The sequence below is a fragment of the Podarcis muralis genome, chromosome 1 (genome assembly GCF_964188315.1).
Source record: "Podarcis muralis chromosome 1, rPodMur119.hap1.1, whole genome shotgun sequence".
NCBI classification, from domain to species: Eukaryota; Metazoa; Chordata; class Lepidosauria; order Squamata; family Lacertidae; genus Podarcis; species Podarcis muralis.
The window spans coordinates 110,134,024-110,161,395 of NC_135655.1; the positions used below are offsets into that span (position 1 = coordinate 110,134,024).

Below are 27,372 nucleotides of genomic sequence, written 5' to 3' on the forward strand. Positions count from 1 at the left end.
TCCTGTTAAGGATAGTTTGTTGGGACCCAGCATTTGTTCTGAACGTTGTGTAGAGTACATCCTCAGTAGCTTGGATGTGTAAGTTTAAAACGTGCACCGTATGTCTTAACTTTTCTTCTGCCTGAAGAAATGAAAATGATGAGGGAGAAGTCCTTTTTCTATAGCTTGTGCTGCAACTGCTCTTTCTGCTTCCATTTTTCTAGCAGATGTTGAAAAGTGCAACAAAGAGTAGAGAAGAAGGGGCTGAAGGTAGCAAGGGATGCAGTAATCAGATTCAGGCATCTGTCAGAGAAACCTAGGTCTACAATGATTCATAAAAGATTTAAGACTGGGCCTCCACTCAGACTTGGGATAGGACCATCAGCTTGTCATCTACTTGAGAAATGAAGGGCACATGGGAATACATACACAGCACACATGCATAACATCACCAGTAAAAACAAGCAAAGAACAAATGCACATCCAATGTAATGAAGTTGTGAGTGTAAGGGATTAAATTTTGTTCGTCATTTATTCGCAGTACATCTATACTGGGCAATCACTTCAGTTATTTTAAGTTTAAACACCATGCAAGCTATTAGACTATGTAAGTTTCAAAAGTTCCCCCTGGATACATGGAAAAACTTGTCTTTAGGGTAAAATACTTTCAACTGTTGCTTAAGTAAAATGGAAGAGGAATGTATTATAGTTTACTGTGTTCTTCCTTTAAGAAATTAAAAACTTCAGGCTATAAAGCATGGATGCATACAAAATTGCTTTTTGTCTGCTATGTCAACAAACTGCAGTTAATTTTGATGACAGAAATTTTTTTCACTTGCTAAATTTGTTTCCCCTAATACCAGGATTGATGTGAATCAGTTAAACCTGAGCTTGGTGGCATTTTTGGGATCGGGCATATTTGGTGACCTCAATGGCAGTGTGAAAACCTGACTTTTAGTCACAGAAATAGAAAGCTGACACACATTAAAAGGTAATTAGCATCCAAAGTACATGATGTATGCCAAGAATACTTCTGCCATGTGTCTTGGTCCATATTATTTCACATTATGATGAAATTACGATAAATCAAAAGCACCTTAAAGATTAACGTATTTGTTAATTGGTTAAGAAATTGCTACTATGTCACAGACCATAGGGTGTGTAAAATGTAATCTTCAATATGTGTGCCAATTAAGGGTTACACTTTTACACATAATGAATTGACTATGGACTGTGGTCCACAAAAACATACACAATAATTAGTGAGCTGTTAAGGTATCACAACACTCACTGTTTTTTACTGCAACAGACCAACATAGCTGCCCTTCTGAAAAGTATGATAACTCAAGTAGTAATACTTCGCATTTACCGTTTTGCCCATGTTATTAAACCCAATTTCACATCTAGAAAAATGGTTATTTGGCGATTCCAAACATTCATACTTATAGAACAAACATGTCCATTTTGCTGTATGCCTCTTTTCTGTAATTGCCCAAGATTGATCTTGATGCTCATCTGCAGCTCCTATTTTGCTAAGTGCACGATACGCTGTTGTGGATTAAAGAACATGGCAGATGGTAACAGCCACATAGTTGTGTCCCACTTAGGAAAGTCCTGACATTCTCTTTAGTATATTGTAGCTTCATTAACTGTTTTAGTTGTTCCATACTGGGCCTGAAAAAAGTGTGTTGGTGTACTGATAGCAAATGGTTATCTTAAGTTCCTGTCTCCACTGTTGTGAAACCCTAATTCTGTGAACTGCTTCATTAAAGTACAAACCCACAACTTTGATCTTTTAGGGATCTGATACTATGTCATTTTGTAAAGAGCCCTGAACCTGCAATATACCCTTCTTTAGTGTTCTTTAGTTCTTGAAATTAAAGTATGTTTGAATCACTCTTCCTTAAAGTATTTAATACAGGAAGAGAAATAGTATGTGTTACTACAGCTCCATTATAAGTTGTAATGAAAAACTATACCTGTTAATAATACAGTAAAATCTTTAGGATGTACAACAAAACTCTTATACTGTACTATTACCTTTCTAGATTGTCCTATGCTTTGTATATTTTTTGAAGAGTATGATGTTTCAAGAGGGAGATTCGTTCTGTGTTTTTGTTTTGCGTTTTGCATGCATCAAATTTGATTGATCTGTTTTTCAGGAAACTAAACTAGTAAAAGAAGCAAACTTTTTTTGTAATTCCCAAAGTCATTTTAGATGTGGATATTTAAATGTATTCACTAGTCCTGTGCAAATATTAAATCTGGATCCATGAGGAGGAACTGGGATTACACTGGTGGGACCTAGCCCCTTTGGGATACCTGCCCTATCTCTTCCTGACAGTTGCATATTGAATGTTTGCATAGCAACTCACATTCCTAGACTCAGTGCATATAAGACAATCCATATGATCTGCACACCTCAAAATAAAGGTGCCAGGGTCACAAAGATCAGCTCTGCACATTGGCCTCTGTGTGCAATGTGCAAAGATCAGGTGGGAGCATGGGTGGGACATTGTAATCCTGATCCTCCTCTTGTATATATGGACTTAATATCTATCCAGGGATACTGGAATATTTTGAGTATGATGTGATAATTTAGTCTTTAATTTGTGAATTGCCATGGCCTCAATCCAAAGAAAGCTGATCAATGTGAAATGTTGGTGATGAAGGCCCACTGATTTCCACTGAACCTAACTGACTAAGGCTGTAATTATGGGAGTAAATCCCACTAAAGTTTGAGGCTTACATCCATGTAGGATTTTACTATAACCTGTCCTGAACTGAGTCCTATGTGTGCTTGTGTCAGTATTGGAAAGCATGCTACCCAGGTAAGTCAGTTTGGTATTCTCTTGTACGTGGGACTACACAGAAACCACAGAGATTGCTTACCTGTACTGTTTTTCTTTGAGTTGCCCTCTGCAGTCTTCTTCCTTGCTGCAGGTGCTGTTGTTGGCCTGCTCTGTTGGGAATAGGGTTGGGAATAGGCTTCCCAGCAAAACCTAACTCTAAAATGTTCTGAATGTTGCTCTGTGGAGTTGGCAGTGTAACTGCACAGATGACCATTCAAAGAACCACAGTTCCAGGCAAGCAACCTGTCTTTCACCCCATCAGAGAATGGGAAGCACATGGTTAATTAACAGGGAATTTTTGGTCACAGCACACATAGAATGGAGGAAAGGGTAGCACGCAGATGGAATGTGTTGGCACAAAGCTCATATGTATCTTGGATTAATAAACTGATATGTGTATCCAAACCAATGAGAACCTGATTTGGGGGAGGATTTTTTTTTTTTTGCATATAATTAATTAAGCCAGTGAAGAAAGGTAAGCCCCTCGGCCTTATCTCATAAAATAACTCCTACCTCTCCAGCTCAAGCAAATAGTGTCAAATTGTATGTTAAGATTATTCCATTGGAAGGCAAGCAGCCTGATGACACGAATCAGGTTGCTCTATCTTCTCCAGTCTGTTTATTTACACTCCAAAAACAGAGAGATGGCCACTAGAACCAGTGGTTGGTTGCAGCATTGGCTCTTCAGATATGCCATGTCTATGTGTGTCTGTATCTCACAGTATAAAATGTTTGTTTTCATCAGCATTCTAAAGATACATAAAACATGCTGTCCTAAACCTTTGCACTAATATATTGCAATAGTTGAGAAACGAATTGCTCGGTTTAAAATTTTGCAACATTCAGAGCATGTTTGTAGCAGAACTTGGAATGGTTTTCAGTTAGTATATATAGCCCCTTTTGCATATACCTCTGTAAAGTTGTATAGAAAAGGAAATATATGTTCATTTTGGTATGTTCTCTTAAATGTATTTTTAAAAATATGATTAACTTACAGCAGCCTTTACCGACTCTTGTGTCTTCCACGTTTTGGACTACAGCTCCCATCAGCTCCACCAGTGTGACGGTGCTGCTTGGGGTTGGTGGGAGTTACAAGTCCAAAATAACTGGAGGGCTCCAGGTTGGCATAGACTAATGAACAGTATCCTGAACTGGAGTACCTGGTCAACATTGTGATGACTGTTACATAGGGACTGTAACCTTCATAGGGTTACATAGTCACTGATGTGTTGAAACAGATGGATTTGGGGGGTACCAAAATAGCTCTGTGTTGCCTGAACTGAGTGTTGGAAACTCATTGTTTTAGAACTTTTTGTAGTTTGTAATTCTCACCTAGGAAGGACACATGGAAATGTGAGTGCTTGGTATGGAACATGCAACTTGTATATTAAAAGTATTTTGAGAAGCTAAATGCTGTTTTCATATTTTATTAAGTGACTGTTTCACTGTTGTCATATTACATTACTTATTGTCTTTAATATTCTTGAAGACAGAGCTAGAATCACGTATTTGGCCAGGCAGTGAGCTTTTATATGTAATGTGGCACATAATATGTGGATCAGGCCTTGCCTTCAAGAATGTTAACCACAATAAGTACAGGACTCGAGAGCATGTACAGTTCAACTGTCCTCTCCAGCTTTGATGTGCATTACTGTCCATCCACTCTGTAAAAGAGTTGGCATTTCAGTGCTTCTGATTCCTTGTTCTCAAGTGTGGTTTTCTCAGACAACATCTGATGCCTTGCAAAATGCAGCTGTAATACAATAACCATTTACCTGGGAACAGGTCCAAGTGAACTCATTGGAACTTATTGTAGGCATGCATAAGATTGATATTCTGGGTGCCTCCTGACTGTGCTATATTGGGTTAGTTGGCAGAAACATAAACGCGTTAAGAATCATATAGCTATCAGAGCTCAAAAAATACAAAAAGAGATCGTAGAAGGTTTTACTTCCTGAAAAGTAGTTATAAACTCTTTAATCAAAGAATCTTTAAGCAGTGCACCTAGAACAATTTAAAACAACTATCAAATTCAGGTTGTACAATTAAAGCGGATTTGGAGCTCTTGCACAACACACTTCTCTGAAAGATCACACTTTTGCCATAAGGAAAGTGACAATAAAATGCAGTAGAACATATGGGATGACACTTGGTGGTTAGTGTGCAAAGTAGCTGCTCTAAGGGAGAGGGAAGGAGGTATAGACATGGGAACACAGGTGGAGAGTGGGGCTGCAGAATAGAAGCAAGAAGTGGCTTCAGAATTGGGTCAGGAAAGAGTTGCATGAGGTAGTTGCATGAGGTGGCAAGGGGAAGCTCTAGGGGGTAATGTGAGGGAGAATGGCGGGCAGGTTGGCGAGCAGAGGAAGCTGGGGGATACCCCAAGTAAGTCATATACAGTGGTAGCTCGGGTTACAAACACCTTGGGTTACAAACTCCGCTAGTTAAGAACTTTGCCCCAGGATGAGAACAGAAATTGTGTGGCGGCAGCGGGAGGCCCCATTAGCTAAAGTACCTCAGGTTAAGAACGGTTTCAGGTTAAGAAAGAACCTCCGGAATGAATTACGGTAAGTTCATAACCCGAGGTACCACTGTATTAGCAATCAAATGTTACAAGCGCCATTCTTATGAAAATGGCAACACCTGAACACAAGGGGGTGGTATCAGCAGACAGGAACCATGTTTCCAGAAGTACAAAGAACTTTTAAAAAATTATATGGATATAAAGGGAGGAACCTCTGAAACGCCCAAAGAGGACCAAGCATGCTCACTGAGTACAAAATGCCTGACTCTTGGGGAGGGCAAAAGGGGAATGGAATGAAGTACAGTGGTACCTCAGGTTAAGAACTTAATTGTTCTGGAGGTCCGTTCTTAACCTGAAACTGTTCTTAACCCGAGTTACCACTTTAGCTTATTGGGCCTCCCGCTGCTGCCGCACGATTTCTGTTCTCATCTTGAAGCAAAGTTCTTAGCCCGAGGTACTATTTCTGGGTTAGCAGAGTCTGTAACCTGAGGTACCACTGTATCCTGAACAGGAGCACTCCACACGGCAACTGTTTTGCTGCTTGCCATGCCTAATAGCCATTCATTGATAGACCTATTGTCCATTAATTTGTCTAAACCTATTTTAAAGCTGCCTAATCCAGTGGTCATCGCCAGATCTTTGGGGAGTGATTTGCCTAAATCACTTATTCTTTGTGTGCTGAAGTACTTTCCTCAATTTACAGCTACTCTATTTTATGAATGATTTCTAGTTGGAATAATATGAGAGTGGCAGAAAAACGTTTTTTTCTACATCATACACACTTTCAAAAATCTGTCATGTCCCCGTCCCCCCACTTTAGGCTGTAATCTTAGACAGTTACCTGGGAGTTTCATTGAGCTCAATGCTACTTATTTCTGAGCATATCTCAAACATAACCCAAGGAGAACCAAGAATGTAAGGGGTAACAGACAGTAGAGTTCAGAAATTAGTGCTACAACAGCGGGTGTACTTGTGTAAGTCAATCTACTCTCTTCATTTATAATTCTACACAAAGCTCAATACAGTGTGTTGTTGAGATGGTTATTTGCATCTGTAGCTGAACAAGATTTTAAAAACAAAGGTTTATGTATTGGAAGCCTTTTGAGACGCATGTTTATTTGTGAAGTGACAAATTATTTTGAAATAAAACTAGTGTTACGTAGTTAGTAACAAGCTTCCAGTTACATTTTGTAAAAGTAATATTTATTAATTTTAAGGCAAGAACAGTGTGAAAGTTTGTGTTGGGTAAAAATGGAAACTCACCCCAAGTCCCTTTAATTAGCGCATGATGATGTCATTAGGAAAACACACCTTCACAGTCTTAGAACATATTTGATACCAGGACACTGATACAAAACTGGTAATATAATTAAATAACAAGACCACATATCTGAGGGATTTGTTTGATTGGGGGTGCTCCGTTTTTAGCTTCGTCAGGCGTAAAAATACTAATAGTTTTAGCAAACCATTTCCCAAAGAACCCTTTGATTTCCACCTTAGCCCCCTTGGCTTTATTTGCTGCGTTTATATTTCTGAAGTTCTGAATCTCCTTAAACACGAGGATTAGAATGCAATACATGCACTGAACTAAAGGAGCAACTAGGCTGTTTCTGTTTGCACTGCCCGGGCTTCTGGACAGCAGCATGATGGAAATCTGTAATGTTCTTTCTTAAAGGAAAACCACACATATCCAAAATCTACTATGTATTTTATATGTGTGTGTGTGTGTGTGTGTGTGTGTGTGTGTGTGTATTTTGTGTGTGTGTGTGTGTATATATATATATATATATATATATTGTATATGTTGTGTATTATATTTTTTATATATACACACACATACACACGTTATATATGTATTATATAAAATACTTCTAGGGAGAAGGGAGTGAGTGAAGATCTACATCGGAAACAAGGGAGGAATACTATTGGGGTACTATTGGGGTCTGTTACCCTACGGATTCCACCGCCTCGGGCACCCGCCTCACCTTGCCTCGTGGGTGGGCCGGCCCTGGCACAGCAGCATCCCTTGAGAGGACAGGGCGGGGCCGCCAAAGCTTTCCTTCCCAGCCTCCTCCGAGGGAACCATCCGCGTGCCTCCTTGCTCCCAAATGAGGACTCCTTTTCCTCTCTCGGTTCGCGGGAGCAACGCGGCCGGCCAAAGAAAGGGAGGAGGCGGAGGAACACCTGGTTTCCAATCACTTCACACACCGCCTCGCCAGCAGACGCGTTGACGGCGCAGGCGCGAGGCGCGCGCTGCTCCTTCCCGTCTCCATGGGAACCAGCCTGAGGTGGCCGGCAGTTTTTAAAGAGAGGCGGTTGGGCTCGACGCCTCTCATGTCGCGGAGGCGTCTCTCGGCCCCCCCGGGGCTGAGCCGGCGGCAGGACCAGGCGCTGAGCGGCACCATGCGCCTGGTGAGGGAACTGGGGCCCACCGCTTTCGTCCTGCAGGAGGAAGAGCAGCGGGCGGCGGAGCACAGGGTAGGGCGGCTGAGAGGCTGAGGAAGAGGAAAGCCGTTTCTCCCCCATCTAAGGACTCGGGAGTAGCGAGGGAAACGGGAAGATCTCTGGCTAGACCAGGTCGCCTGTGTTACTCCCCCCCCCCCCCGCCCCCTTCTCCATCCCATAATCTCTCCCACCCACAACATCTATGTAAAGCACATTTTTACTGCTTCTAGCAGTCCCGACCCCCCCCCCCCCCGAATCATGGGAATTCTAGAGGGGGTGCTATTAGGTTGTTGTTTTTATCTTTATTATGTATTTTGTGGTTTTATATCTTCATTTTATTCTGTGAACCGCCCTGAGACCCCCGGGGTATAGGGCGGTATATAAATTAAATAAAGAAACTGCTTGCCCCTCACGCAGCTATAATGCCAAACAACATAGCTCATATCTTCCAACATTTCTCCAGTGAAAATAAGGGATGCCCTGTTGTTGTTGTTTAGTCGTTTAGTTGTGTCCAACACTTCGTGACCCCATGGACCAGAGCACGCCAGGCACTTCTGTCCTCCACTGCCTCCTGCACTTTGGTCAAACTCATGCTGGTAACCTCGAAAACACTATCCAACCATCTCGTCCTCTGTCGTCCCCTTCTCCTTGTGCCCTCCATCTTTCCCAACATCAGGGTCTTTTCCAGGGAGTCTTCTCTTCTCATGAGGTGGCCAAAGTACTGGAGCCTCAGCTTCACGATCTGTCCTTCCAGTGAGCACTCGGGGCTGATTTCCTTAAGAATGGATAGGTTTGATCTTCTTGCAGTCCACGGGACTCTCAAGAGTCTCCTCCAGCACCATAATTCAAAAGCATAAATTCTTCGGCGATCAGCCTTCTTTATGGTCCAGCTCTCACTTCCGGATGCCCTGTTAGTCCATAGTAATAATTTTATTATTTATACCCCACCCGTCTTACTAAGTTGCCCCAGCCACTCTGGGCGGCTTCCAACATAGACAAAAACATGACATTTAAAAAACTTCCCTATACAGGGCTGCCTATACAGGGATTTCTTCTAAAGGTTGTAGAGTTACTTATTTCCTTGGCTCGGGGGTCACGTAACTCCATAACCTCCATTATTTTTCTGATGAAAATAGCAACGTCCTAAGGAAAAGCGGGACATTCTAGGATGAAATCAGAAACCAGTACGGCTTCTGTAAATCTGGGACTGTCCCTGGAAAATGGGGCACTTGGAGGGTCTGATAGCTCAGCTGGTTAGAGCATGGTTTTGGTAATGCTAACGTTGCATTTTGGTCTCCATATGAGCCAAATGCATATTCCTGTATTACAGGGAGTTGGACTAGATGATCCTCAGTTTCCCTTCCAACTCTGCAATTCTATGATTCTGTGAAACTGTTACCATCTACAGCACCCAGGGTTCTGAACATAACTCTTAAAAGACCATGTTATTATCCTGTCTCAAGGCTATTTCTGCTCTGCAAGCCCATTTTCCACTTCAGGAGCTAGACACACTGTTCAGGCACAATATCAGTCTCTCCATACCCACAGTAAGGCAAAGGCACAAATCTTGTATTGTGAACTCTAGTCTTGAATCAGATTTCTCAAGTGCAGACATATGAGTGACTTAAAGAGCTCATAAAATAAAAATAGCATTTGCATTTTCCCAATTAATCATATTCTGGTTTCCTAGCACTTGAGTAAGCTCAAGCCCCCCTTTTTGAAGCTTTTCAAGAATTAGATAAAAGCTTAGCTGTTGTTGTTGTTTAGTCGTTTAGTCGTGTCCGACTCTTCGTGACCCCATGGACCAGAGCACGCCAGGCACTCCTGTCTTCCACCGCCTCCCGCAGTTTGGTCAGGCTCATGTTTGTAGCTTCGAGAACACTATCCAAAAAAGCTTAGCTACAAAGCACCAAATAAATCCCATAATTACAGAATTACAAGATGTAATGCTAGCAAGAAATGAGACGTGATTTCACAGCTACCTCTTCAGTGCTGACAAAGCAAAGACCAGCATAAACTTGCCCCAATCTAAAAATGGAAATCTGCACGTGAGAAACCACATACAGAAAACATTTCTGGATATGCTTCACTTGTACAAAAGCAGTAAAACCTATGTGTCCAGCATCAAAAACGTTTTAAGTTGTGCTTTTTAAAGCACCCCCGATATAATTTTAGCATCCATTCCAATGCTTTAATTGCCTAAAGAATCCAATTCCAATTTTCTTACTCCTGTTTCAGCAGGTGATTGGTGCCGACAATACAGACTACATATCCTGAAGGTTCACATTCAGAGAGCCATCAACACAACTAGTTAGTTTGTAGACTAAGGGCTATTTTTAAAGATGTGTAAATAAAGTACAGGAAGAATAGCAAGATTTTAGTAAATACTCGGCTATAGCATCACCCCCACTTTTGCCTTTATTTTCATTGTATCATTTTTGTATTACAATTTCTAAATGTGTTCTTTGTTGCTTTGCTGTAAGGTTTTTCTGGGGAATCCTCACTCGTGCAGCTGCTCAATATTTGTGAAAGAAAAGGATCTTTGTAAACATATCTGCTGGTAAATTGGTTTATAAAATGAAGTTATACAAATGATGTTATGAGATATATATATATATATATATATATATATATATATATATGCTTTCGTAGATTTTCACGGGTACAGGAATGCAGGTTTTGGTGTCCTCGGGTGTCTTCCCGTGTAAAAGTTGGGGTGTCTAGGCGACGTTTCGACGAGGTCTCACTCGTCATCTTCAGGCTGGTGCTTTCGGCTTCTTGTTACTGGAACAGAGCAGGATCTCAGTGTTTGAGTTCCTATAAATACTGTTGAGGAGGTGTGGCCTCTAATGTTCTTGGGCAGAGAGGAAGTTCCCAGGCTAGTGTGCCTTTTCTTCTTAAGAAAAGAAACAAAAGAAGAAAAGGCACACTAGCCTGGGAACTTCCTCTCTGCCCAAGAACATTAGAGGCCACACCTCCTCAACAGTATTTATAGGAACTCAAACACTGAGATCCTGCTCTGTTCCAGTAACAAGAAGCCGAAAGCACCAGCCTGAAGATGACGAGTGAGACCTCGTCGAAACGTCGCCTAGACACCCCAACTTTTACACGGGAAGACACCCGAGGACACCAAAACCTGCATATATATATATATATATATATTTACACAATTGCACAAGGACAATTATTTGGTTTTTTAAAAATCAGGTAGCTATTTTGACAGAACGAGACTGGGTGAAAGCAGAAAGGCCTCTAAAAAGGAGGGAAAGAGGGTTATGAAATGTAGCAAGGACCAAAATGTTAATGAAGAGGAAGTAATGCAGAGGGATGAGAAGTTGGAGAGGGAAAGGGAGTGTGAAAAATCATAAGTCTACTATTCCAAGTTCACCTAAATAGATTTATTGCATTGAAATCAGAGAATTAATGTTGAGTAAAAGACCTGTTGTATAAGTCTTCAAAATGTTCAGATATTTAGCCAAGACATGCTTATGGGAACCCAAAACATACATATAAATGGCAGTGTTGCTGTTAGGTCAGGTTGTGACCCACCACGGGTTGCAATCCATCAGTCAAAGACCAATGCTGCAGTGACTATAAGATACAGTAGCTAAGTCAAGAGTTTGAATTTTTTCTCTATCATAAACTCATGAAAGCCTTAGGCAAGACACTCACATTCAGCCTCACCTCCACCATCCCTGCATCTGCAATACAGGGATAATACTCCATTGTCTTACATATTTTTTGAGGTATTAAATGATATATATAAGATCTTATGTATTTCTGTGAGGATTATAAGACAATGTGAAGTACTTTAAATATGTGAAAGCTCTATACCAGGAATGGGGAAGCTTTGGCCCTCTAGATTCCAGCTCCCATCAGTCCCAGCTAGTATGGTCAATGGTCAGGGATGATGGGAGTGAGTAGAACAGTATCTGGATAGCCAAAAGTTCCATGTCCTTGCCTATGTTGATGTAATTATTTAGTAAACATATTAATATTTGAGAATTATTAATTAAGAGGTAGAAAAAGAAGAGTAAATGATAGCAAACCATAATTGTACAGAGGCCTGGTTTGCACATCATGGTAAGCCAAATTATGGCTTACTGGGGACTGCTAACCGTGAGCCTAGGTTCAGATGACACACTCATGCGTTGCAGGAGTAAAGAACTCCCTGGGGCCCTGGGTGTTCAAGGACCCACAACATTTTCCATGAAGGGACCAGGCACCCACAAATTTAAGTGTCAGAGCCATGCACGCTGCATAGCACCCACGGCCCTGGGCACCCACGGTTGTGGAGCCAAGCTGGCATTCCTGCCTTACTGTGATGTGTAAACCAGGCTACTGTCAGAGTCAAATTTGGTAAAGATGGGCTGCATCTTAAAGATTATACACTTTTAAATTAAAATTTGATTAGGCAGCTTTTGTTACAGTGTCAAGTTACTGAATAGCTGTGTCCTTTTTTTGCTTTTTTATTTTTAGGTTATTGTTGAAAAAATTCAAACTTCCCAGAGACCATGAATGTAAGTACTAACTAACCTCATATTTTTATTCCCCTGTTGTAGATCAGTACATAAAGTGCTAATATTTCATTTTTCATTACATTAGTTCACTTTTTGGTGGTCGGTTTATGGCAGAAATCACAGCATGAAGCCTGATCTTCTGATTGACTCACCATATGCATCACAAGCAATATTTCCAAAATAACTTCATTCCTTCATTCAACCCCATACCAATTTTTTCATGTTCTTAGTGTGTGGGAATCTGACTTTTAATGAGAGACCATTCATTTTATATAAAAGAGTGAGTTACTACATCGTTGACTACTTCTGATTCACTTGGAAAACAACCAGAATTATATTTTATCAGACATTTTCATTGTTGAACTTTTCTACAGATGCTCTACAGTTGGGTCTTGTGGAAAGAGAAATTAACCAAGTGCTTCAGGGTCTACAAGTTGCTCCCCAACTAAAGCTATCTGCTAATTCCACCAAGGAGCTGCAAACAGCTGATGATGGGTACATTAAACAAAAACAAATTGATGATGAGGATGTGTGCCCTATTTGCCAGGACAAGCTGCTGAAGAGAATGCTTCCTGTCACTTACTGCAGGTGAGTCACCCCTGCTATTTAAGAAGGCTAAATAATTATGTCACAGTATCTCCAAAAATGTTTTGCTTGGACTACATTATCTGAAGGCTATATAGTCTAGAATAATTGTGTTGTTAGTATTTGTTTGGTAGTGTTTTCTTTAATACTTTAGAGTCACATATTGAGCTTTTTATTATTTTATTTATTCTTATTGTTGTTGTTGTTGTTGTTGTTGTTATTTATGTTGGTTTTCATGTAATGCTAATGTATAGTTTAGCATTAGGTGCAAAAGCTAGAAAGAGCCCAAGCAAAGCTTTGGGGTCACGTCATCTCCTTTCCTCTCATCTCCTTCTGTTATGTGACTTCGAGAAAAAATTCACTAGCATTTAGCTTTGCTTTCAAGAATCTTGGCTTATTGCTTCATATACACTAGAGTTTGTGGTTTTAAAGAAGCTCTGTTTAGTTAAACATATCAGCTTCAAAACACAGCCAGGCAGGTGGAGAGGAAGGGAAGGGAAACAAGGGTTGTGACAACCAACAAGATCACCCCCTGCAGGAAGCAGACATAATTATTTAACATTAAAATAAACAGTAGAAGTGACTCATTTTTTTATCAGCAATCTATTTGTAAATTTCCATCTTTGTACTTGGATTTCAAACATTTAGCTCTTTTTTAATTTAGCTGCACTAAGAACATTTTTAATATTGTAAACTCATCTGTCAATAAATGAACCAGATTCCTCTCAATCTTTGTGATTGTCCTATGTCATTTCTTCCCTTCCATGTAAGATAAATAAACCACTTTAAAGCTTTTATGATGATTATAGATAAGTTAGAACATGTTACACAATTTTGTCAGAGACAGCAGGGTAACATTTTCTTGTTAATATGCTTATGAATCTAGACTACTGTATATTTGTAACAGCTTTCATAGTTTCATAGAACTTTTTGTATGTGAGTTTTCTTGAGAAGGATACATAATATAGTTAATTTTCTATAGGTTTGGTTGTGGCAACAACATACACATAGTATGTATGAAGATCTGGGCTGATCATCAGATAGAGTTAGAAAAAGATTCTTTGGTGAAGTGTCCCCTGTGTAGGGAAGATTTTGCACCGTTGAAACTTATATTGGAAGAATTCAGAAACAGCAAAAGACTCATCACTGTAGCAGAGAAGCAGCATCTTGACAGACATCTTGGAATCCCGTGCAATAATTGCAGGGTATGTCCCATTGAAGGCAATTGTTACAAGTAAGCATTTTCTAGTACAGTATTCTAGTATAGTCCTACATCCTTATTTGTGAGCTTGTGGTACTTGTAACTTTTCCTCAGTTAGAAATGAAAGAAAATTTATACAAACAGGCACACCCTTTGAGATTAATATTTTGTAGGGATATAGCTGTTATTTTTATGATTACTAACCCTTTGATTTTCTACTAAATTATGTCAGTAGGTGTTTCTGCTCTACTAAATTTATTTGTTATTTACTGAATTTATATACTACCATTTTTGCCAAGGCATCCAAGGCAGTTTACAATGTTAAAATACTAAAATAAATACAGAATATAAAATCTAAAAAGATAGAGGCCACTCAGGCCAGCGGGGAGCTGATGGTAAAGCTCCCTGGCTTGGGCTCCCTCGCTTTTTCCTTCCTTCAGATCACATAGAAAATATATTTTGTTAGTAGTCTAAACACACTAAGGTATATATTCCATTGAACAAAGCAGACACATTCATACATAATGCTAAGTCATGGTTTGTTTATCCTAATTGTCGCTTGTTTGAATATTTGAGCCCACCTTGGTGGGGGGTGGGGCAACAAACCATGATTTGAAACCATGTTTTGCTTTTGAATCTTGGCTTGTTTTAAGCATGGTGTATTGTTACATATGAACTCAGGATCCTGGTTTATTCTTATTTGTAATGGTGCCCTACCCACTAAGAAGTGTGAAGCAAAAGTGACTGTAAAAAAGGCCCACGCACTAGGCTAAGCAACTTCTGGCACCTTTCCAGAATAACCCTCTCCTCATTCTGCTGGGCAACAGATTCCTTTCCCTGCCCTAGCATCTAGCTATCAATTTCAAGCAAGTAAACCTAGCTTTGCAGAAGATGTAAATTTAAAGAATGCATTGCTACTTTACTAATGGCTGTGCAGGACTCTGTGGGAGGAAAAACAACTTAAATTTTAGCTGGCTAGAATGATTTTCTACCTACTTAAAGTAGCAAAACAATAATGTCCTTTTCTACTTGACAGTTCAGAATTTTCCATGGCAAAACAAACCATGGTCTCTTTGCTTGTATGTAAGACTGATCATGGCTTATTCAACAAACCATGGTTAAAACAAGCCATAGTTTAGTGTTATGTGCATACATGGCAAGTAAGACTTGTTTTCCAGTAAACATGCATAGGATAGTGCTGTTAACAGGAGAAAAAAAGCTGTTTGTATCATAGTTCATAGTTACTTGTATACAAATAAGCATATCTTGGGTTATATTTCAATACAATAAAACCTTACTCACATTGGTAACTATTCTTACATGAGAGATTCCTGTTTGATTGCAGCTGCTTTCCCTCCAGTCTCTTATATAGTGGAAACTGACTAGAATATATAATTAAAAACATTTATATACAAGTATTCAAATAAAAAAAGGTAATAGCTATATTCAAGAAAGGTTTTCTCCAATAAATCAAGAGTAGCAAACATGGCATTTAAAAAATATTATGAGGGGGAAAAGACTGTTGTCCCCCTAGAGTCCATTGAGGAGAATGATACCCTGATTTGCTCTGCGTATATAAATAAAGACAAGCTTCACTTTCTTCCAAATGTTTCTGTTGCTAAGGTGGCCTAATGTGCTACCTTAGATAGCGCTATATTTTGAAATAGGAGTCTTTTTATAGGTTTTAATTCTGACATTTCCAGGCATTGTGGTACAGTATAGGCCAGTATTTCTTCACCTGACCTGCTCAACCCTTTAGGGATAGACACTAAAATAAAATGCCAAGGGTTCTTCAGTTTTCAAAAAGACATGTGTTCTCACATTTTATAGATGATTCAGAACCATCAAAATACTTCCAGCTAGCTTAAATTATTTTACTTTTTCACCTACAAAAGCAAATGTAATACAGGCTTGTCTAGCATACAGCTTGGGTGTCAGTAGAGTGTTCCATACAAAAGCGCTGATAAATTCAACATCAATCGGCTTTATTTTAAGATATGCTTATTTGTGAAATAAGGAAGTTGCTGACAATTTTGTTTGCCTCATTGCTTCAAGGTGCACCGAGTGTAGTGAATATCACCTATGCCATGGATGTTTTAGAAGATTTTGTCATCCTTCACATAGCTTTGCTTTTCGTGAGGTACAGTACAACCCCTTTCAAATTTATCTTAATTCAGGAATTGAATCAGCAAACATTTTACAGGGAACTGGTAACTGTTTGTATATAAATCATCTCTGTGGAACAAAAATGAGCATTTCTGAACGTGTTTTGACCCAAGAAATTTTGACCCAAGGATCAAAATAAAGAGTAAGGATGCAATCCTAAAACATTTAGTAAGGTTAAGGGAATAAGGATATGTTTACAGTACTGCTTACTCTGCACCTGGTGTGCTCCCACTGCTAATTTTTGAAGCCACATGCACATTATGCTCGCTACAGTCCATACTGAGCACGTAGTTTCTTGACAAATACTGCTGTTTGAAGCTGGTTTGATAAAAAGGGTTCAGTCTGATTAGAAAACTGGATGTAGAATAAGCAGTAATCCGAACATACCCTAACAAAGGACCTTGCTGCATTTCAAGCCGCTAATGTGTCCATATACTTCACCTCATTGAGCATAGCAGGATTTACTTGCATGCATATGGAATTGTGCAAGTGTGATTTGACTCTCAATTGGTATGTCCCACAGAGAAATCTACGGTCTGCAAATAAAAACATCCTAAAGATCCCAGGCCACAAAGAGGTTAGGCTGGCCTCAACTAGAGCCAGGGCCTTCTCGGTCGCGGCTCCAATCTGGTGGAACACTCTGTCACAAGAGACTAGGGCCCTGCAGGACCTGACATCCTTCCGCAGGGCCTGCAAGACAGAGCTGTTCCACCAGGCCTTTGGTCAGGGCGCAGCCTGACCCCCTCCTCTGGCAATCGGCAATCTGCACAGAATTTGGCTTGATGGTTGCCATTAATTTGATTTTAATTTAATTTGATTTAATTAATTTTATAATGATTGTTTTAGAATGTCGGATTATTTTGATTGTTGTTAGCCGCCCTGAGCCCAGCTTCGGCTGGGGAGGGCAGGATATAAATAAAATTTATTATTATTAATTGCTTTTCTATCCTATCCAATATTGCTGGGGGAATCTAACCCTTCAACTATTGTTGGACTACAGCGCCGATCATCTCTGATCATTGACCATGCTAGGTGTGAGTTACAGTCCAACAACATCTGGAGGGCCACAGGTTCACCAAGCCTACTATATTTTTCCTTTGAATAAAGTCTTTGACTATGTGCTGCTGTGATGCACAATCTAATTTCAATGAATTTCTTGTAGGATATCTGTTGGAAAAAACTGTGCTTCCATAGTCCTTAAGACTGAAGATGTGTGTGTGACATTTTTCTTCTGTCAGTGACTTTGAAGTAATGAATTACTGCTTAGCTTTCATTAGCTCTTTACCCATTCTCTAGAAAAGGAATCAGAGATGGAGGTCAGTTGAACCAGTAACACAACTATCAACTTCAGAAAATCTGCAGAGTTTTAATCCAGAGAACTCTAAAGAGGAAAAACACAGGGATAAGTAAGATGTAACTCATTTTAATCATTTTAAATTAAAATAAATGAAACTTAAGCAGCTGGCAAGGACCATGGCCAATCTAAGCTGCTACTGCCGAGAAGGTTTCTGTCTGGTGGGAGAGGGCTCAGCCAGTACTGGCAGGATGCAGGAGTGGCGGTAGTTACTCTACAGGCAAAAGGCTGTGCCCACCTGCAGTAAAGAACATGAGCTGCCAAAGTGGAAAAGCTTGGTCAGCTTTTTAGGGCCCTGGCTAGATTGGAAAGTGGTGATCCTGGCGAGTCTTGGCTATATGCAGTTTTGTGTATGTGCACTGAGAGCCAGTGTGGTGTAGTGGTTCAGAGCGGTGGACTTGTAACCTGGTGAACCAGGTTCGCTTCCCCGCTCCTCCACATGCAGCTGCTGGGTGATCTTGGGCTAGTCACACTTCTTTGAAGTCTCTCAGCCCCACTCACCTCACAGAGTGTTTGTTGTGGGGGAGGAAGGGAAGGGAGAATGTTAGCCACTTTGAGACTCCTTCGGGTAGTGATAAAGCAGGATATCAAATCCAAACTCCTCCTCCTCTTCTTCTTCTTCAAGTTACAACATTGATTTTGTTTTATTTAATTTCTAAGACTTAGTGCAATTAAATATAAATGTTTGGGTGTTGTTTTTTTTGGTACAGCTGCATACCAGAGGGTATAATAAACTCATTACCTACTGTGCTGGTTGGAAAATGTAGCAGTTTACTTGATCCAGGCTTGCAATGTAGACTCTGCTTGAAGATCTTTCACCTTGGCCAAATGACAAGATTCTTGCCGTGTAATCACAAGGTAAATAAAATATACAGCTGCCCAGCTTTCCCCCCCAAACACTTATTGTCATATACCACCCAATGTTACTTCAGATACAATGCTTTTAAGCAGAGACTAGTCACACATTCAGACATTCACACACACATACCTGTATTGCAGGAGGTTGACCCTCAGGGTCCCTTCCAACTCTACAATTCTAGGTGTGAGTCAAGAAGTGTTTACTAAGGTTGTGAAACAAACTAAAGACTTGGTGGAGACTTCATGTTTGGGTGCCAAATTCAGCCCCTCTGTCCAGTCCTTGACACATTCCTTAGTCAATGTTCCTCACTATTCCTGTGTTCCACCTCCTGTCCTTGAACTGTGATGTCTCCTGCTTGTTGGAATGGAGTACAGTGGTACCTTGGGTTAAGTACTTAATTCGTTCTGGAGGTCTATTCTTAACCTGAAATTGTTCTTAACCTGAAGCACCACTTTAGCTAATGGGGCCTCCTGCTGCTGCCGTGCCGCCGGAGCACAATTTCTGTTCTCATCCTGAAACAAAGTTCTTAACCCGAGGTACTATTTCTGGGTTAGTGGAGTCTGTAACCTGAAGCGTATGTAACCTGACGCATATGTAACCCGAGGTACCACTGTGTGTGTGTATGTGCAGATACGTCTGACGTTTGCATCGCTGGAATATAGCCTGCTGTACAAAGGGAAGAATCATATGACTTGCTACACCCACTTTTTCTGCTGGCTCTGCCCACACTGGCATGCAGTTCCTGGGAAGTTGCTTATGGCTGTGGCTCTCAGACTAAAAAAGCTTTCTCGAATAGAACTAAAGACCAGCAGCTGTCACACCATAGCCATTTCTCCTGTTTTTAGGAACCAAACTTTCCCCATCGGTATATAATTTGCTAACTGGAGTTTTATAACAAGCTACATTATTGTTCTACTACTTGTTGTGTTTTTTAAGATTAGAAATATGATGCAGTAATTAAAACTTGTTTCAGCACATAATATGGTTCTAGTTCTGTCACACACAACTCAGCACTACAGCACATGCATGACATGCAAATATGTTTATGACATGCAAATATGCTATGCTGAGTAAATAAATCAGTCTTCAGACTCAGTATAAGTCAGCTTGAGATGTCCAATTTTTAAACTAGTGTAGCTTATTGCTGTCCAATTTTTAACCAAGTCTCTTATTTGTATTATATTTTATACCAATTTATATGACCCTCTTCAATAAACAGTTGCACTGGGCAGCATTCAACTAAACAGTTCTGCTAGTGCAGTGACTTCGCTGCACAGTGTAACTTGCCTACTCTGTCCTCTACCTGTACACCTTCTGAATTTGCTCTAGGGGATCAGAGAAACCACCGTAGCAGATTTAGTAGGGTACATGGGGGTATGTGGGGATAGGAGAGGGTGGGGAAGCTGTATTATGCAGCTGAAAATCATTGTGCACAACTTAGTTCAAAACCATCCATTGCTATGTTTATAATAAATACGCTCTATACATTTCTCGAAAGAATGGAAAATAGAGTAACTGGAGAGCACTAGCCTGAAATCGAAGAGATGTTAGCAATGGATTTCAGAGAGCATTGGTTCAGTCATGGAATTTGTCTCAGTTAAGAGCACCATGGCTATTTTATTGATTTACAACAGTTTATACCATTTGAGCAAATGCATTTCCCACAGTATATTAGTGTGCTTGGCCTAATGCTCCCAAGATAAGTAGGTTTGGATCAGTATTATTCTAATAAAACCTTTTAAGTTGCTTCCGACTTTCTCTAAAATGGAAGGAGAATCTGACCTCTTTGCAAATAATTTGTTGATGCTAAATACCCTTTTGTCAATGAATAGTATTTTGGTGGATAAGTACTGATATATAATATATTATGTGTTTGTTTTTTTAGTTTCATAGGAAATGCATTGACCATTGGTTGCACAAAGAAAATGCCTGCCCTATTGACGGACACATTGTGTATAATCCATTAACCTGGGAGAATGTACGAAGCAAAGGCGAAGTAACCCCAATTATGTCTCAAGCAAAGAATAAGTTTACAAAGCAGGATGAGCAGGAGCTTTTTATACCAGGGACAGGATTGCTTGTCAAGCAAATGAAACCTGGCCATGTTCTTGAGAAGTCTCAAAGTCAAATTCAAGTGCGTTGTAAGAAGAAAAATAATTCAGAATGTGAAGAGAGTCTAACACAGAATGGCTTCAACTGTACTTGTACAAGAAGCTCTGCTTCTAGCCAGCACAGTACTCAGAAAATCAGAAATTTGAAGTTTTCTAGATATGCTAGGGGTTTGTCTCTTATTCCAAAGCCTCATGCTGATGTGTTTACACAGGAGGCAATTGGCACTGCCTTGAGAGGTTTATCTGTAACTCGAAATGCCTTTTAAATTTCCATTCTGTGCACATTTACTTGGGAGTAAGCCCCATTGAACTGAGTAGGACTTACTTCTGAGTAAATGTTTATAGGATCAGGATGCAAGTTTAATATATTTCAAAAGAACTATTTGAATTTATTATATTCTTTTTTGCTCCTATCTCATATTAGGAGGAATCTGCGAAATAGCCAGCTTGGCTTAACTCAGTACTTAATCTTACAGCAAATTATGTCTGGCAACATTATGCCTGCACAAGTCATATACATCCATATTGTTTCCGTTAAACATGATGAGAAAAAAATCTGTTAATGTATAAAGCATTAAGACATAAATTTGCCATTTAAATTTTGACATTAATAAAAAAAAATTCATTTGATCCTGCATATCAAAAATTAGAGAGGAAGTCATGTGCACAAATGACTGCTGTGCATGTTTTCCCTCCTGATTTAGCAGCTGGAACTGCAGATATGTGCCATTTTAAAAAGTTTTGAAGCATCATATAGTGGCTGCTCATGTGGGCAAAACAGAGGGTTGAGGTTTTTCCCTCCCTCAGGTTTTTACTTTTAAAAAGTTTACATATGCGCTGTGTTGAATTGGAGCCACTACTTCTACAGCACTTCGTTTTACGTAAGTACTCAGAAACATGTATAGTGGATGAATGAACTCAGAACTACACCATGAGGAACCAGGAAGTTTCAAGCAAAGGTTCAGAGCATATCATAAGGAGCCTGAAATTGCAAGAGAATAGGTATTAATGAAGAATTCCTTAATTTTGATCCCCTTGCCTTGGTTTGTCAGGTGAGATTGTTTTACAAAATTTGCGAGTAGCTGCTGGGTAACATTCCTAGGAATGGAAGCCAAGCTTAGCATATCTGCTGCTTTGTTAATTTATATCTGTTTTTATTAATACAGCTCATTTATTGGGCAATGCTTATTTCAAGCAAGTATACACAGACCCTAATGTGCATCCTTAAAATCAGTTGATAAAAACATGAATCTTCTTTGTTCATAGAAGTGGAAAAATGAATTAAAATATTATCTTCCACAATGAAAGAACACCCAGCTTTATTTTGTAACATCAAGGAAAAAATTATTAACTAACATGTCTCTATGCATCTTTTGGTTTTCATTAAAAAAAAAAATACCATAAGGTTCCAGTTCTGTGTACGGCTACTTCAGAGCAAGCGCCACTGACTTCTGTATAAGCATGTTACTCACTTGTGCATAAGCGTTTGGGGGCGGGGATAGCTTTACATGAGCAATTAGCTTTTTCATGAGAAGAGTGCATTGCTAGTGAAATAACAATGATGCATTATCATGCGAGTCCAGGAATTGTTTTTAAAAGGACCAAGAATCACGAAGGCTATATTTGCAAGTTTTTAAAATATTTTTATTATATTGCATGAACTCTTTTAACATCTTATAAATTTTAAGATACACTGTAGCAATAGATCATTAGTACCATAGCAGTTACACAAACATGATATGCCACCCCTGACAGAATAGAAAAATGGAGATTTTTTTTTTAAAAAAGATTGAGCTACAGAAGGTCATGAAATTGAAATGAGAATTAAATAGAATTCTAACATGTGTCTCAAAGAATTAACAAGTGGCAGTGGTCTGCTTGTTCTCAGTATTTACAGCTTATAAGTGATGACCAGTATTGGCTTGGGAACACTCAGGCTGGAACTAGTCTTCTGAGATGCTGTGTGGCTCAGTGCTGAAAACAGCTCTGCACGTTGAGTGCTTCTTTCCTCCCACATTACATCCACTAAATGGTAGTTCATGCAGTTGCTGAGAGTGGAGAAAACAATACAGTGCAGTTGCTTTTGAAGAGCATCAGCTGGAAAAGGGCACTTGCTCTTATTGGTGAGGCAGAAAAAGCAAGGACAGCTACAGTAGGCAGGATCAGTACTCCTGTATCAAGGACTCCTTTCAGTGGCAGCCACACAACTCTCATGTCTGGTTTCAGACTCTGTTCCCAGTAATTGTAGCTCACAGAACTGGGTTCCTGATTCAATTCATGCTCTTAGGCAACCATCTTATGTACACTTACCCAAGTGTAAGTTTTCTTGAACTAAATAGGACTTACTACTGTGGAACCATGTGTTGGACTGCAGTCTTGGCATACAAAGAACAGAAAAACTTCCCAACAGAACAGCTTATATGTAAAAATACTCATTTTTTACAAAGACACCGCATTTGTTGAAGTACAATAAACTGTTGTGCTTTAAAGTAGAGGAACAGTGTATTAGCAAGTGGAAAATGTACAAATATTTGACAAGTCTTTTATTATCTGCAAAGTTACTTTAAATTTCAGTTGGTAAAACGAATTGATATAAAATTTCAAAAATGCTAAGAATTATCAGAATTGCTTCAGAAATCTTATTATGAAATGCTTTATTTGAAAGGGGTGGGATGGCTTCAGATGCTTACCAGCAATAATGCTTTTAATGTTTTTCAAAAGAAAAAGTTAAAATAAGTTTTAAAATATTTTAATATTCCAAATGTTTAGAAAGTTCAGTACAACCAAACCCAACAAGTGTAAATGTCATAGAATTTGAGGAAAAACATTAATATTTTATAAGGCTGTAATCCTAACATTACTTGGATATAAATTCCATTTAAGTTACTTAGAATAATTTTTCTAAGAAAATGTGCTTAGGATAAGGTTGACATTATCTTGCTCTTAATTTTTTTGTGCATACTCCAAAATCAGTGACAGAGTTAATTGATATATAAGTGGTAGCTTTTTCTGAACAGTGCCAACAGAGTGCAGGTTGTGTGGTGGTCACATGTTTGGGTATTCCATGTGCGTAGAAAACTCAAGAAATGTTCAGCCTATCCTCTCTGACATGCATTTTTTCTATGTACTTCTTTCCTGTATATATTTTCTTAGTTACATTTCATGCAATCATTTCTTTTGGTAACTCCCCCCCCCCCAAACTCTACAATAAATTCTACTCCAAGGATGGCTGTTGTCCTATAGGCCAGAGCCACAGCTTACCTTCTTCATATTCAGAAACACCAACAGGTAGTGCTGAAATGTGTTCCTAGTACACAGATTAGGTTAGAATAAACTTAGGGTGCATACAGACAAATATACTGTGAATGGTGAGCTAGGAGTGAGCTCAGGAGAATGCTGATCAGTTAGTTCCTGTGGTATCACCCGCTCTGGCTTCCCAGAACCATTTTTTAAAATAACAAAACACAATGATTTTAAAATACACCAAGAGAAGGAACTTTCATGCTATGTTTTAAGAAACACAACCCATCTGAAATATGGGATAATAAAGTCATACTAGCTTCTACATAAGTACACTGGCATATTATTTGCACTGCATAAGTGGAAGGAAGCCAGCCTCACTATACAGGGAGAATGCTTGCTTTCACTCCTGATCTCAGATGAGTCTTAAGACCTTTGGGCCTTGAACCTGGACATTTCTACTTGGAAGTACGTTCCGCAGAAATTAACTGGATTTACTAGATAAATGTGTTTAGGGCTGCAGTCTTTGTTATTTTCCACAGAAACAGAGCAGAACCAAACAAGTTCAATATAGGTTCTCTTCTGATCTGTTTTCTGGAATAAGAGAACTCTCAGTCATAGGAGGCTGCCTAACAGAGACAGATCATTGGGCCATTGAACTCACTGCAGACTATGCTGGTTGGCCCTGGCCCTCCAGGACTTTAGAAAGGAGTATTACCCAATTTTAAGAACTCACTGCACCATATGGTCCTTTCCCCTTCACTTGGTCATTTTGACAGGCTTGCTTTCAGACTGGAGAATTTGCTTAATACAAAGACTGTTCTGGACTGGCCCTACAAGGCCAGTTTTCCCATGCAAGAAAGACATTGGCTAAATATATGGATAAGTTTATTCAGATAGGAAGTCCAAGAGATTTCAAATGGCTCTTTTCAAGCGGCACAATGGACTTGCAAGACTGGGACCACAGCAAAAAAAGGAGGCACATTATCAAATTGCTTAAGTACTACTCTGTCTCTATCTCTTTTAAGGCTATTCAGTAGCATGGGGTTGTTTCTGGAAGAAATGTCTTCTACAAAGCCAACATTTTGGCTAAGTTCGAAATAATATTTATCTTGGATGCTGAGGGGCACATTCTGCCCTAATGTACAAACCTAGTTATTCTAAAAATGGAGCACAATTTGGCTCAATACATACTGGAGCAGCACATGAAAAGCAGAAGTCCGCATATTTGAAATACCATATGGATAACAAGTCCCTGAATTATTATTTTTGCCCCAAGTATATACAGAGAACAATGCGGTGGAATGTTATACAAGGTATCAAAAAAGGTTCTGATCTTGCATTTTAGATGAAAAATGGCAGCTTTTATCTCGCTGCCTTGCAGGACATCTACATCAAACATTGTATGGTAAAATATCCGTATCAGACACTGATTGTTAAAAATAAAATCTTGTTGTTCACTCACTGTGTGCCTCTTCCCCATGACGATGCAACCCAGCAGTGCTTCTTCCTTGTCAAATGTCCGATTCCAGAGCACACAATGAAGGTTGCATTTGGGCTTCTTCTGCAGCATGTGTGAGCACCCCAACAGATGCATCCCAGCACATTTTAAAAACCAGAAGCTTTGTTCATGTAATTGCTGAAAAGCAAGAAGAGCTGGTTTGCACTCTTAGGAAGGTGTAACCTTCTCTACGAATTGAGAAATGGAATGTTACCAGATTCTGGTTGTCTCTTATAAACTGAACATTTAAGTTTACAAATAAGACGCAAAGAGCCAAGGGGACACCAGACAGACCAAAATGCAGACATAACTGTAATTTTAATTTATTGGAATAAGTGGCCTCTCTTCTCTCTTCTTCCAGATATTGGTCTTGCTGTCTCTTTTAGTTAGAGGTGGCCTTCCCCGTTTCTTAGCTGGAGGAGGGCTAGCCTCGTGGTCTTCCGTTTCTTTCTTCTTAGGCACCTCTTGTGTGTGCTGCTCTATGACTGGATCAGTCCCCCCATCTGGCATGTGCTTCACAGTCTGATCTTCGGGGGTACAAACTGTGGTTCCACTTTCACTACTACTGAGATCCAAGTCTTCCAGGTAAAGGACCTTAGAATGTTGCATGCTTTTGATGAAGGTTTTCTCCCTCTCCAGTTTCCGACTGGGATTATGCTCATTCATGTCCACCCCAGAGTCCAAGCTAGTATCGTTACTCTCAGTCTTCCTGCCCTTCTTGAGGTCTATGAATGAATGCCTCACCTGAGCTATTGGCTTGCCATCCAATGAAACAAACCATGCCCGTGGATGCGGAGATTGTTTTCCTTTTGAAAGCTCCAGCAAGGTTTGCTCTGAAATGCCTTGAAGCTCGGATGAAAATGGTGTCATGACCACGGCTTCGTTTAGCGTCCCTGGGACAGAAACTGACTCCAGCAAGCTATTGGTGTAGCGCCCCCAATTTGCAGCTTGAGGGGATAAGCCTTGTTGGCTATCTAATGCAGCTGATTCATCTCTGGAGGTTGGCACCTGGAGGTGAGAGTGCATGGGCATCTTGGGTAATGTCTGGGTATAACTTTCCCGACTCATTGGCTCCATCATTGGGCTATAGACTAATTGCCCTTTCCTTGGCAAAGTGGCAGACTTGGCAGCATGCAGCTGCTCTGGAGAATGGAAAAGGTCAGATGTTTGGAGGATGGCAACAGGTTGGCTATAAAGATGCACTAGTTGCTCTGGGAGGGGAGTGAGACCATATATTTCCTCATTCATCGAGAGGTAGTGGTTCCGTTCTTGCAAGTCTCTAGCAGGAGAAATGCTGCCACCAATATGTTTTGCTGGCTGTAAATGCCTCACTCCTATGCTAGGTTCCAAGGACTGGGGTGAGCTACAGTGAGAATTTTTGCTGGAGAACTGGTATGAAATACCTTCTGTGTAGATTTTGAAAGTGTCGCAGCCTTTCCTCTCCTCCCCTTCAGCTGAAGCCCCTCTCTGGGGACTATAGGAGGATAATGTGGCTGAATACAACTGAGACTTGTCATCTGGCTTCAGTGATCCCTTGGAAATGCCAAGGTGATTTATGTGAGTTGTTGATGTTGTCTGGTCCTTTTTGGAGATGTCCCGTTTTGTCATATTTCTCCTCCTCTTTTTTGACTGACCACATGTATCCCTAAGAAAAGAAGTGGGGAACCAATAATGTTAAAGCTCTACCTTGCCCACCAGCTGAAATCCTGACTGCAGTTAGGCTGACATCAATGGGATTTAAGCTACCTGTTCAGGAGAGCAGCCTAGATATGTAACACATCCATTTTGTGTCTAATGACACAAGAATTACACACCCTTATAGCTTATCTGCATACCTTTATTCTATTTATAAATGTTGCTTAGAAAACAGGGAAGAGTAGTACAGAGTCCTAGAGCTAGAATCTTCTACACATATGACTGCATGAACGTAAGAACATAAAAATAGCTGGATCAGGCCAATGTCCTATCTAGTCCAGCAGGCTGTTCTCAGAGTGACTGAACAGAGGACTGCAGAGGCCATACCTCAAATATATTTTCA

At 39.9% G+C, this 27,372-nt stretch overlaps 2 protein-coding genes across 6 annotated transcripts in view; one reads left to right on the top strand and one right to left on the bottom strand.

Annotated features, from left to right (window-relative positions):
- The first annotated feature begins 7,302 nt into the window (after window positions 1–7,302).
- Window positions 7,303–23,319, top strand: ZSWIM2 (zinc finger SWIM-type containing 2). 4 transcript variants are annotated; one of them, XM_028747930.2, is made up of 9 exons: window positions 7,308–7,764; window positions 10,281–10,357; window positions 12,277–12,317; window positions 12,692–12,905; window positions 13,885–14,136; window positions 16,159–16,243; window positions 17,566–17,675; window positions 18,334–18,481; window positions 20,368–23,319. In XM_028747930.2, the coding sequence occupies exons 1-9, from the start codon at window positions 7,624–7,626 to the stop codon at window positions 20,857–20,859; spliced, it is 1,560 nt and encodes a 519-aa protein (XP_028603763.2). In that variant the 5' UTR covers window positions 7,308–7,623; the 3' UTR covers window positions 20,860–23,319. The 4 variants fall into 4 exon arrangements, with proteins under 4 accessions (XP_028603786.2, XP_028603776.2, XP_028603763.2 ...); XM_028747921.2 differs by having other exon boundaries at window positions 7,309–7,830; XM_028747943.2 differs by lacking the exon at window positions 13,885–14,136 and having other exon boundaries at window positions 7,306–7,830.
- Window positions 22,216–27,372, bottom strand: part of FAM171B (family with sequence similarity 171 member B) — a 30,308-nt gene continuing 25,151 nt past the window's right edge. For both annotated transcript variants that reach the window (XM_028747907.2, XM_028747898.2), the window contains one exon: window positions 22,216–26,979. In XM_028747907.2, coding sequence (XP_028603740.1) covers window positions 25,653–26,979 — 1,327 coding nt within the window. In that variant the 3' untranslated portion in view covers window positions 22,216–25,652. The remainder of the gene's footprint in view (window positions 26,980–27,372) is intronic.

Bases quoted from the DNA above. Each gene is read 5' to 3' on its own strand.
- ZSWIM2 (XM_028747921.2), top strand. From the start codon at position 7,624: ATGGGAACCAGCCTGAGGTGGCCGGCAGTTTTTAAAGAGAGGCGGTTG. The intron at 7,831-10,280 runs GTAGGGCGGCTG...CTTTGCTGTAAG, and splicing joins AGCGGGCGGCGGAGCACAGG to GTTTTTCTGGGGAATCCTCA. The intron at 17,676-18,333 runs GTAAGATGTAAC...TTTTTGGTACAG, and splicing joins GAGGAAAAACACAGGGATAA to CTGCATACCAGAGGGTATAA.